This window comes from Nansenia antarctica, assembly GCF_963989245.1.
Source record: "Nansenia antarctica genome assembly, chromosome: 3".
NCBI lineage: Eukaryota > Metazoa > Chordata > Actinopteri > Argentiniformes > Microstomatidae > Nansenia > Nansenia antarctica.
Window position 1 is genome coordinate 28,787,760 of NC_137688.1, and position 12,500 is coordinate 28,800,259.

The 12,500-nt window shown below is 44.1% G+C and overlaps 1 protein-coding gene across 1 annotated transcript in view; it reads right to left on the reverse strand.

The window, feature by feature from the left end:
- slc7a11 (solute carrier family 7 member 11) overlaps positions 1-8,333 on the reverse strand; it is a gene marked incomplete at both ends in the record, with an annotated part of 13,483 nt that extends 5,150 nt beyond the window's left edge. The window contains 8 exons of the mRNA XM_080527142.1: positions 369-472; positions 2,525-2,648; positions 2,955-2,999; positions 3,170-3,269; positions 3,917-4,042; positions 5,144-5,259; positions 6,441-6,567; positions 8,072-8,333. Of these exons, the coding sequence (XP_080383268.1) occupies positions 369-472; positions 2,525-2,648; positions 2,955-2,999; positions 3,170-3,269; positions 3,917-4,042; positions 5,144-5,259; positions 6,441-6,567; positions 8,072-8,333 (1,004 nt within the window). The remainder of the gene's footprint in view (positions 1-368; positions 473-2,524; positions 2,649-2,954; positions 3,000-3,169; positions 3,270-3,916; positions 4,043-5,143; positions 5,260-6,440; positions 6,568-8,071) is intronic.
- Positions 8,334-12,500: the final 4,167 nt, after the last annotated feature.

A 12,500-nucleotide genomic window follows, 5' to 3' on the forward strand; every position in this document is an offset into this window, starting at 1 on the left:
CAAGCCATGTATCACTATCCCAGTAGTCTACGAAGCAGGACGGCAGACAATACAGTGAATCCAATTCACAAATGATAAGTATTTAGTGATCCTAAAACTGTTGTTTGTTATATTCAGTGGGCTCTTCAACACTTCAACTTTTGTAATAAGTGACCTTTGGTCATTTGTGCGACTTGGAGAATTGTCGGCATGCAGACCTTTTCACCAGACCGTGTCACATACGACCTTCACATGTCAACATGATAAAAAAAAAAAAAAAAGCACCGGTGAGATTCCTCAGATGTCCTTATACATTGTGTAAAATGGGGCTATTTTTCCATTTCCGAGTGTCAAGGCCATCATGTGACACACGGAGAGACGCCACCCACCTTGAGAAGGCGAACAAGCAGCCGTTCATGGAACCGAAGCACGACAAGGCTACAAACACCGGCACGGCCATGGAGAAGTTCCCAAACAGCTTCTCCGCAAACGTCTGCATACAAAACAATAGTGGGGGAGAGAAAGAAAAAGCGATAGAGGGAGAGAGAGAGAGAGAGAGAGGCATACATTTTTTTATTTAATTTGGCAATATAAGAGAATGTCTTATTATGCCAACCAAGCTTAAAAAGCTTTAAAGGTTTATTTTAAATTGAGAAAAACTGATACAGAATACAGATTCTCAACCCTCATCACTTCAACACTAGCAGGCTCTCCGCAATAACTACGTTCAGTTTGAAGTTCCAACAACAACAACAACTCGCTCCCTAATAACAAAAAAAACTGAAATGGACCTGCAGTGGCAGACTGTTATTAGCTGTTGTGTTTCTGCAAGCCTGCACACGTCGAAGAGGCAGCCACCAGAGACATTAAGGCAAAAATCTGTGAGTTCACAGAGTCTCTGACACCCCTGGCAGTAACAAAATGTTTATAAGCAAACTGAGTGTCGGATAGGACACTCCGTTTTCAAAAGCACTTTTTTCTGGATCAATACAGCATTCATAAATGTAACACTTGAACACTATGTTCTACAAGTTAAACTCATAATTGACGAAAGATGATGTATTGCACACAATATTGTGCCTCCCGTTTCAATGGGCGTTCAATGTGCCTTTACTCACACCCACATGGGAGAAGACGAGCCATATCGCACTAACATAATATCACACTGTGGCGGAAGCAATGGTTATAAAATAATGATAAAATACAGATTTCGAGAAGTGTGATTTTAAAATTCGAACACCAACATATAAAAAACTATTATTGAGGAAAGGTCCGGGAAGGAGAGGGATGTGTCACACTGTTAATAATTATTTGTAACCCATCTGCTTGTGTCTTGGGTATCCTATAAATATTTCTCTGGGTCAAGAGTCAGTCCCCAAATGGCCTCCAAAACATTGTTTTCTTGTTTGGTCTAAGCCTACCACTACCCAGTGGTAAATTCACCGCCTATCACCCAAAAGAACAGATGGTCTGCGCCAAGGACAAAATTAATGTCAACAAAACTCAACAAAACTCTGCCCTGAAGAAATGAGTTATGCCTTCTGGCTGCATCCGAGAACATTTGACGGAATCGATTCTGTTTAATAAAAGCCTCAGTAATTGACTGCCCAAAACTCTTAAACGTCTCTTCTCCTTTTTCTGGAACCCGACAAACACTACGCCAAAACACGCATTGGCGCTCGTAGTGTTAAAGGAGAACTGAAATGATCTCACATCCTCCCAAGGGGGCTTATCACGCCCTACCAGGTAGGCTACTGTACGTAATGAAGGCCATTATAAAGGCCTGATCTGATAAGAGTCCTTTTAGTGAATTACTCTCTCCTTAACTTCAGACTTGGTCTGAGATCAGTAGAACGTAATGTAAAGCTGTCTTTGGCTCTGTCATTACCAGTGGAAGTGGTCTGATTAGCAGGAAGAGGAATGGTTGTCTGGCATGGAATCACATTAGCCTGTTACTGGGAAGCCTTTTGCAGTCCACTAATGATGACATGTTAAGGCGGAGTTTAAAGTGCAGAAAGCAGTCACTGATCTCTCACACCTTTGAGCTAAATGGAAGCGGGCGGCGAGATGAAGAATTTTGAAGACTACAGTCAATATGCTTCAATTACTTTATGTCCGTCAGTCCCTAATGAACATCCATAGCAGCCTTAATTAATATCGTGAGCTTAGAATTATAAGGTTCTATCTCCGTTTAGGGTAGTTCAGAGATATTGAGCGTCAAGGTTTTTACTTTGCCATTATGTTTTGTAAGATGGAACCTTTGTATTTGATTAATTACTAACTAAAAGATTTCAACATTTTAAAAAATAACACCACACAGGCATTAATAAACACCTAATGGATCAGATTATGTAAAAACACTTTTGAAATTTTGACAGAACCTTATCATTCAAAATGTTGACGGAACCTTATCATTTTGAAATGTTGCTAGAACCTTATAATTCTAACGTCACGTTATGTTAACACCAGCCAATACGGTAGCTTTTTGTTGGACCGGTGTAAACCAGCGGACCAATGATCAGTGATCTTGTTGGGGAGTCCTTACCACAGCGACGGCTGACGAGTCCAGCAGCTCCTCAGCTGACATCACAGTGTAGTAGGCCACGTTCGTCAGCACATAGCAGGTAGTGACTATCGCCATGGAGATACAGATGGCCAACGGCACAGTCCTGAGGAAGCAAGACAAGCTGTGCTGTAACCATATCATTAACTTGAATGACTTCCTTTTTCTCTCTCTTATGTCTGGTATTGGAGTTTTAGGCAAGCACAGTTACACTGCTGTATACATGTTTATAGCCTACGGAAGGTGACATAAAAATAGCTTAGGGATTTGAAAAGTGTTTGAAATGTGTTCCGTACATTATAATAGAGAAATGAAGTACTTGGCTAATGATTGAGACAAGAAGCTCCAATGTCATGACTAAGTTGAGTCATGAGTCTACTAGAACAGGATTTTCGACTAAAACAGGACTCACCTTTCAGGATTCTCCACTTCCTCTGTTACAAAGTTCAAGTAAAACCTGCCGGCAGAAAGTGACTGCTTTGATACATGATGTGTTCATATCAGACACTAATTTAAGGTTAGGGCGTTATGTAATTTTGCATGATAAAGGTATATGACACTCATTGAGCATGATAAAGGTCATATAGAGTTGAAAAGACACTATGTAAGAAGTCATCTTCTACCTACCACCCAGCATAGGCATACATCCCAGAGTAGAAGGCCAGGGGGAGGCCTGTAAGCTGAACGCTACTGACCTCGAACATATTCTCAAAGTTCTTAGTCTCCCCTGTACACACACACACACCCACACACACACACACACACACACACACACACACACACACACACACACGAGAAGGGAACAGCAATTACACTTATACAATATATTTTTATTGAGTGTTGGACAAGACACATCTCTATACGAGGTATGGACAAGAATGCGCTTGTTAGCTACCTCCACCCCTGTTGTCTGTTAGCTACCTCCACCCCTGTTGTCTGTTAGCTACCTCCACCCCTGTTGTCTGTTAGCTACCTCCACCCCTGTTGTCTGTTAGCTACCTCCACCCCTGTTGTCTGTTAGCTACCTCCACCCCTGTTGTCTGTTAGCTACCTCCACCCCTGTTGTCTGTTAGCTACCTCCACCCCTGTTGTCTGTTAGCTACCTCCACCCCTGATGTTTATTAGCTCCCTCCACCCCTGCTGTTTGTTAGCGACCTCCACCCCTGCTGTTTTTTATAGTATAGCACAGCTGTTCTGGTACCAGAAGGTGCCTTTCAACTGAATGTGGAATGTGCCTGTCTGGTTGGGAGTGTGCGTCAGATGTATGTTACATTGCAGTGGTGGTAGTGGTGGTGATGATGATCGATGACGATGATCATGATGATGATGATGATGATGATGATGATGATGATAACAACAATGATGTTGGCTTACCTTTGAACAGCTGATAGAGCCCAGGAAGAATGATGATGGCCATAGCCAGCAGTTTGCTGAAGGTGAGCACGATCTGAATCCTGGCTGTCCAGCTCACACTCATACTGTTGAGGTACATCACTGACGCTATGGGGGGGCAATGAAACACACACACACACACACACACACACACGCACAAACACACACAAACATACACAGAATTCTTCTGAGTATATAGAATCATTCTCAGGCATCTCGTTCTCATGATTGCCTATAATAACTTCAAAAGTACATGATACAAATAGCATCCGTAAGCATTCATATGGTTTGATTCATGAAATTTGAGGAAATTTGAGGAAACCCATCTCTCTGACAAGAAGAAATCATTCCTTTTTGTCATTTTACTCCGGCAGGTACCCTAGAGGTTAGAGAGGCCGGCCAGCACATGGTAAGTCTCTGGTTGGATCACTCCACCCCAGGAGATAGCCAGAACGTGTGCTGGACACTGGAGGGCTTCTGGGCATCACATCTAAGCTGCCTACCACTGCCATTGTGCCCTTGAGCAAGGCACTTAACCCCCTAACTGCTCAGAGCCCAGAGCTCTGTTCTTGTGTGCATGTGTGTTGTCTCAAAGGTGTGTGTGGGGGGGGGGGAGCTGGTTTGCAGTGCATGTATGTGTTGAGCACATCCGTGACCTACTGTGTCCTTACAGCCCCAGTAGGTCTCTCAGGTCCTCTGACCAGGGTTTGCTGGTTGTCCCCCGTGCCAGACTGAAGACCAAGGGTGATGGAGCATTCCAAACCGTAGCTCCCAGGCTTTGGAATGCTCTGCCCTTGGATCTTAGATCAGCTGGCTCGGTCAAGGTTTTTAAAAAACAGCTAAAGACTGTTTTGTTTAGACAGGCTTTTGGATAGCCCCAATGGGCTTGTCTTTCTGTGTCTTGTTGATGCTGTTGCACACCTGTTGTCTTACTTGTTTTTATTTTTACTTGTTTTGGTCTGTTTTAACCTGCTGTGGATCTCGCTCTTGTATTATGTTTTATTGTGTTTGCTTTTTCCTTGTTATGTAAAGCACTTTGTGACCCTTGGTCTGCGAAAGGCGCTCTATAAATAAATGTTACTTACTTACTTACATTCCAACAACATTGATTGCATGGCTAATATAACAGTGTTTGTTTGTTTATCATTCTGCTGCTCTTCTAAAACACATGTCACTTCATCTAAAAGTAAATGGAGAGCTCAGACGTACTTATTCCTATGGACGTGGCCAGTTTGATGGCGAGAGGCGGCACTCCACAAGGCATGAACAGAGGCTCCAGGATGTACTGTCCGAAGGCCAGGGAGATCACTGCCAAGCCCGCCGGTCTGGAACACACAACAACACCTTCACACACATACAGTACACACACACATCCACATGCGCACGCACATGCACACGCACACACACACACACACACGCACGCACACACATGCACACCCACACCCACACACGCACGCACACATGCACACTCGCAGATGCACGCGCACACGCACGCACAGACACACACACACACACACATACACTAGCAAAGACATTCAGGGCAAAGTAACCACCAAAAGGTAGTAGCGAGGTAAAGACAGTGACCGGAAAGGCCTAACCCAGAAACCTGGATTATCTGGGCCAGCACCAGAATTAGAGGACACATTGCCTTCTGCAAACACAACGCAGTACGGGTCAAATGACGATACATCATAAGACCAAAAAAAAAGGGGTTTTACAGGTTTAGCAGCTTGGAATGATTCTAGCTCTAGTTTCTTTTTGTGAGAAAAAGGAGGAAGAAAAGGGGAAGTTATTTAACAATGAAACGGTCCACTCCTCCCTCCTTCCTTACCTCCCTCTCTCTCCCTCCTTCCTTACATCCCTCTCTCTCCCTCCTTCCTTACCTCCCTCCTTCCTTTTCTCCCTCTCACTTTAAGCTAATTCTCAACACATTCAGACATACTCTTGAATGGACATTTTACACACTGTACTGTGCAAAATACTCCATATTGAAAGGCAAACCTAGCGAACACATCTGTAATCACATTTTCTCAGCCACATGGGAGTGAAACAGATTCAGTGTTGCGGTCGGCTTGGCTCTGATAAGAATCAAATAACGGGTGCCCAGTCTAGAGGCTCATCTCTAAATCCCTGTTCATTTTCAATAGTGTCCACAGAGCCCTATAATGTGCCTCTCTCTCTCTCTCTCTCTCTCTCTCTCTCTCTCTCTCTCTCTCTCTCTCTCTCTCTCTCTCTCTCTATCTCTCTCTCTCTCTCTCTCTCTCTCACACACACACACACACACACACACACACAAATAAATACACACACCTATTGTGAAGTCCTGGCCAACACTTTTCTGTCTCTCTCATACACACATTCTCTCTCTCTCTCTCTCTCTCTCTCTCTCTCTCTCTCTCTCTCTCTCTCTCTCTCTCTCTCTCTCTCTCTCTCTCTCTCACACACACACACACACACACACACACATTATTGCAACGACTTGCCCCTATCGTTTATCCAAACATACCTGATTGCTATGAGGTCGGCCCAGAGGCGTATGAAGGCCATCTGAGGGCCAAAGGCCTCCAGGATGTAGGTGTAATGACCTCCTGACTTCTTAATGCACGTCCCCAGCTCTGCATAGGCGAGAGCCCCTGCAGGACCAGGACCAGAGAGGGTGAAGGTTAGGACACATGAGCTGTACGTTGGTAGTATACCAATAAGCTATGTTCTTCTTTTTTCTTTACATTAGTTTAAATCTGCTGAAATATTTAAAATCATTTCTCATGTAAAATAATACAAAACGTGTAAGAGCTTGACTTAATTGCATCAGTGTATTTATGAAAACATACAAAATAATCAATGAAATGCTTCGGTTAAGTTGAGGAGGGGCTATCTCGTAAGTTGGAAACTATTTTTTCTTAAACACCTGTAACAGCCATTTCCTACAATCCCAGGGCTTGAATCCTCATCCAGCGCATCACCAAAGATATATGATAGCCTATAAAATAGCTGTGCCTCTTTGAGCTGGCATTGTGAATCTTCAGACAGTCACAAATAGGCCTGCCTGTCAAACCATAGCCATGAAGTCTGTTAGCTGTTCAGGGAATAGGAAGGCATGGGAGAGAGAATATGAATCTTCTGTCCTAGAGTGTGCTCAGCAGCCTATGATTTACCAATCCCACTGACACCTAAAACCCTGACTCCTGCCTTGATGAAAATTCCTCACTTTATTCTGTTATAGGTTGCAATACATGTCAAATACTGTATTGCTAAAACATTTCCCCTATGTGTTGTGTGTATAACAATGGCCCATGATGGCTACAACAAATGGTATGAAAGTAGATACAGATCGTTTTTTTTAAAACACAAGCTCCACTCACAAGTTACAGTATTTATTGATATTCAAAACAATTTCCTCTGCTCACCACATCATTCTTCCTAAGCTGATCTGCCACTCTCCCTCTTTCCACTCTACTGCATATCTTTTGTTTTCCACAAGCTGCAGTTCGCCTTAGGGCACGCATTATGTAGGGACATGTTTTATTGTTGTATATTATACTCTCAAGTTGTATTCTTTTACGCAGGGAACGACTCGAGAAGGAGCCCACCAGCGGCGCAGATGTCCTCTGATATTGCTCGCGTTGTGATTGGCACTTATCGATATCGTGATGTTTAAATAAGAAGTAGTTTATGAAGTTCAAAAAAGTAGCTGATATTGAGTTGGTTGTCAGCTTCTTTGGCTCCTTGATTGTGGAACACAGTGGCACTAGTTTTAGCAGTACACTGAGCAGTAACTCCGTTTGATGGACAGTTTGAAGAGACTAGTTCAGGGCTTTCACAGTCATTAACTGTGTCGTGGTGAAGCAGAAGCTTTCACAGCACAACAGGCACTTCTCAAAGTTCAGCTGTGGCAGCTTGACACTTTTCTGCCAGAAAGCTGTTATCACAGGTTGAGCACTTTGGATGAGTCATGAAGGAATCAGCTCTTGTTTATTTTGTAAGACAAAGGCGGAAGTGATTCAACACTACCAAAAAATACAATTCCCCATACCTGTCACGACAGTACATGATAAACCACTCTCCATACCTGTTCTCAGGTCTGCCCATCCCCTCCTTCCTTTCTTCCCTCCCACTTGCCAACCACGTGTCACTCACCGAAAAGCGACAGCACTCCGCAGGCCACCCACACAACCAAAGACATTCCCACGCTGCCGGAGTTCTTCAGGATCCCCTTAGGAGAGATGAAGATTCCTGCTCCGATGATAGTCCCGATGATGATGGAGATTCCCCGGAGCAGGGTCACCTTCTTCCTCAGCTCCACTTTCCCGCTGGGAATGTCGGGATTCCCTGGATCCCCATTTTGGGGGGATTTCTGTTCACTCAATGTGTCCCCAGCAGACACTGACCGCCTGGTCATTTTTTCACTCTCCAACACACACTCTCCAACACCCTCTCCAGCACACACAGAGTGTGTCTCACACACTCTAATCTGGCAAACTGGGTCCCAAAACAAGGTTTCCTTGACCTGCTGTTCAGGCTACTCTGATAGGAGCATGGGTGTTCCTGCTATGCAAAGAAACTTCACTGGGAGTTCAAGTAGACTAAACCTCTGGTGACCAGCCTTTCCCACACTCTCTCTCTCTCTCTCTCTCTCTCTCTCTCTCTCTCTCTCTCTCTCTCTCTCTCTCTCTCTCTCTCTCTCTCTCTCTCTCTTACTCTGTCTCTCTTTCTCACTCTATCACACACACATACACACACACAGACACGCACACACACACACACACACACGCACACACTAATCTATCTCTAAAGCTCCACTCTTGTGTTGCTCTCTCCCAGCCTCTCTCTCTTTTTGTCTCTACAACTTTGTTTCTCTTCAAACTTTTTTTCCCTTTGTCTCACTCTTCCACTCGTTCAAGCTCTCTGTGTCCCTTTCATTCCCTCTCTTCCGCCCTCTGTCTCTCAATCTGTCTGATATATCTCTCTATGCTTCTTCCTCTCTGCCTCGGTCACATTCCGTTTCCCAAACCTCTTATTATGTGGTTGGCAAACCTCCTGCTCAACCAGTCAGGTTTATAGCGGTTGTTGCGCTAGTTTAGGATGATGAGCTTGGATAGGTAAACCCCCTTTGTCACCTGAGGGCAACTGTCTGCATCAAACCTCCGACTCTTTACTCCTCCTTTGAGTTCCTCCCACTAGCCCTAATGTATCTCCCAAAATAGGGAAGTGAAAACAAGCGCTGTGTCTAGATGTGTAATGGTGTAATGACGCCTGCTCTGCATCATACTGTATTCCACAGAAGAATAAGCCTATTGTCATCAGTTAATTCTGCAAGTCATTGACCACAGAAAGAAAACGTCACCACATAAAACGACTCACCACTAAGCAAACCGGACCAACGAAGCAAAGGAATAAATAATACATACAGTTTCAATCCGCGATGAAATGTCAACATTGTCTTGACATCTCGAAAAAACACCTTTGTTTCGAAAGGTGAAGCCGGCCAATCATACCTCCACAGGAACTGTACCTCTCCAAACACTGAGCCAGACAAACTATTTCAAAAGAGCAGGGTTGAGATAAATGCTGTGGTATTCTCAAGTCAAGGTGGCATCTTGGCTCTAAAAGCACACTAGTGATACCAGTGCCCTCATAGGGAGAGTGTGGCAGGAAGCTGATGCAACAATACAGCTTTCACTCATCAGAAAGCAAAGTGACATCAGAGAGCAAAACTCTTCTCTGCTGCATTCCGGTGTCCAAGTGCGGTAACTTTCAATGTCAAAGCCTTTTTCATAACTGTATTTTGTTCCTCTTTTTTTTGTCTTTGGACTAGGTACAGTGTTTATGAGATATCTTTGTGTGATTTCTCTTATCGAAAAATTTCAGCTTTTTGGACTGAATGTACAGGAATGCTAATAATCTTGTCAAATGAAACATGTTGACATCCTGTCTTTGATTGCCAGGCCAAATGGACAACTGTGGCCAACTGCCTTTTTTTTCTGAGCAGCTTGATGTGGTCTGACTGAGTCACCATGACGATGGCACGGCATCACTCTACCGTTTGAGGAACCTTTTTCAGCCAACAACCATCACATGAAAACAGCCCAACCGCCGTCGGTGACAAACAACACACACAAAAACACCAAAACTAGAGAGAGAGCTTTTCTCTCTCTATTCCTACTGTTTGTGGTGTGAAAAGCTCTTTACACATTTGCTACGCTCCCCCGCCAGACAAGCTGTCCTTGTCAGGGCAGCTATTTGAGAAGCAATAAAGAAAGAGAAAGAGAGAGAGGGGGGGAAAATACGAGCGCAACAGATAGAGAGAGAGAGAGAGAGAGTCTCCGAAATGTCTCTTGCATATCTTCCTTGAGTTTAAATTCCCAACGCCCCTTGTTCATCCAATGAGGTTGCCTGAGGTACACACCCACACACACACTCAAAGACAGAACAGCTTACAGACGCCCTCAATCTGAGCCTGGCATTCCTCTTGGCACCATTGAACTGTATTTGTCCTACAATATTGATTGAAGTTTTTGTGTTATCACAGCTTGACTGTCGGGTCAATTATCCACCAAGAACCCAAAGCTATGATGAGGAAGACGATGATAAATGATACACAACTATCAAGTCTGTGGTCTCAATTGAGGGCTGGTGTTTTGAGGGTGTGGGCCTAGGAGTGACGGGGGGGAAGAGTATGGGCCCCATGGTATGGGGAAGGTCTCCTCCTCTCTCTATAGAATCAAACACAAGAGAAGAAAGAGAAAAAAGAAAAACAGACACAAAAACCTCTCTCTCTTTCCCGTGTGCTTTGCCCTCAAGCGAGGAGAGGGGGTGAGAGACAAGGCCTACACAAACACTACCTAATCTCTGTATGGGGTGTGTACATGTGTGTGTGTGTGTGTGTGTGTGTGTTTGCGTGCGTGCGTGTGCTTGGATGCCCTTGTGCTCAGCGGTGATTAATAAAACAGAAGCTCAGACTGTTTGTGTAGCTGAGCAGCAGCAGTGATAATAATGTCAGAGCTAGTTAACCTGGGCCATAACACACACTCACACACACACACACACACACACACACACACACAGTACACACACAGTACACACACATACGGGACTAATTTACTCAGCAGGCCATGTTCTCATAAACAGTATACAGATATTCTCAAGTAATGAACAGAATATAGGATGTGGTACAATAGACAATGTGTTTTTAATTCAATAATTAGTATGTGGAAGACACAAAATGGAAGGCCTGCTGAGGGGGCAAACAGGGGAGAGGTAGATTAAGGAAAGAGAGTGCACTACCTGTTAGCTTTTGGCTTCAGGCTTGAGGTTGTTGAGGTTGTTTATGTTGTTTATGTGTCCCATTGTTTATGTTTTTGGTCGAATTATTGACACCCCTTCTAATTCACCTGTGAGCGGAGCACACAGCATCGTCAGCGGAATGTGTGTGAACAGTATGATACACTGTCATAGGGGGGATTGGTGGATTTAACGTTGTGTGAATGTGGGGCAGAAAACCAAAGAGTAGTGTAATGTGTGTAAAGGTGATGATAGATTATTTTGTATTGCCATAAGAGAACACAGAGTATCAATGAATGACATCTACGATCATGGTAGTCTCTGCCTGAAACGACCGTACATACCCCCTCTACCACCTGTCCTGTTATTACCACCATAAAACTCAGACATTTAGTTTTTTTTTTTTTAAATGGAGGGTAGTACACTGTAACAATTGCAATTCTGTATAATGCCAAAGCCCGACCCAACTCAAACAGCAGCCCGGCTGGCAGGCTGAGTAAATGCCCTGATCCCTGACAAGCCAACTCATAAAAACACTCCCAATCTGGGGGCTTCGGTCCATTACACTTCTCACGTAACGCTGCCGCACGTCTGTGTCAGACAGACCGCTGTTTCCGACTCTCGGAGAGAGAGAGAGCGGGGAGTCGCACAAGACAAGCTCGGACCCCCTAATCCTCAGAAACGTTGACTGACAGCTCAGTCCTGATTCCACTTTAATTGAAGACAACTTTTCTTAAAAAATGTTATGTAATAGTTATCTTTGTTTCAGATGGGAATAGGTCGTGGTGAAGACGGAGCTTAATACATATTGCACTGTTCCGCCTCTGCTCCCGCTCCGACGTACCAGCCTGTCAGGATTAACAAACCTAGAGAGAGAGAGAGAGAGAACAAGGGAGGGGGGGGGGGATCCCTTAGCCCTGTCCACACATACACAGGTATTTTTTTTAAATGTAGGGTATATGTATATACATATATGTATATGTATGCATTTCGTCCATACCTTTGGCCTAATGGCCTTATGACCTTATGGGCTTTCGTCCATACGCAAATTGCGTTTTAGGTCACTGAAAGCTGACCTTTTGAAAAAACTCCTTACAGGGTCAAGATATTCAGAAAATCTGTTTTCAGTGTTAACGTGTAGACAGGTAAAACAGAGTTTTTGTGGATGGGATTATTTGGGAGAACGAAGGAGGAAAAAAACCCTGTGTACGTGTAGACAGGACCTTAGAAAGGACCAGCCAAGAGTGTTAGCAGACAGTAGAACAGGTCGTCTCAGCCATCTCTC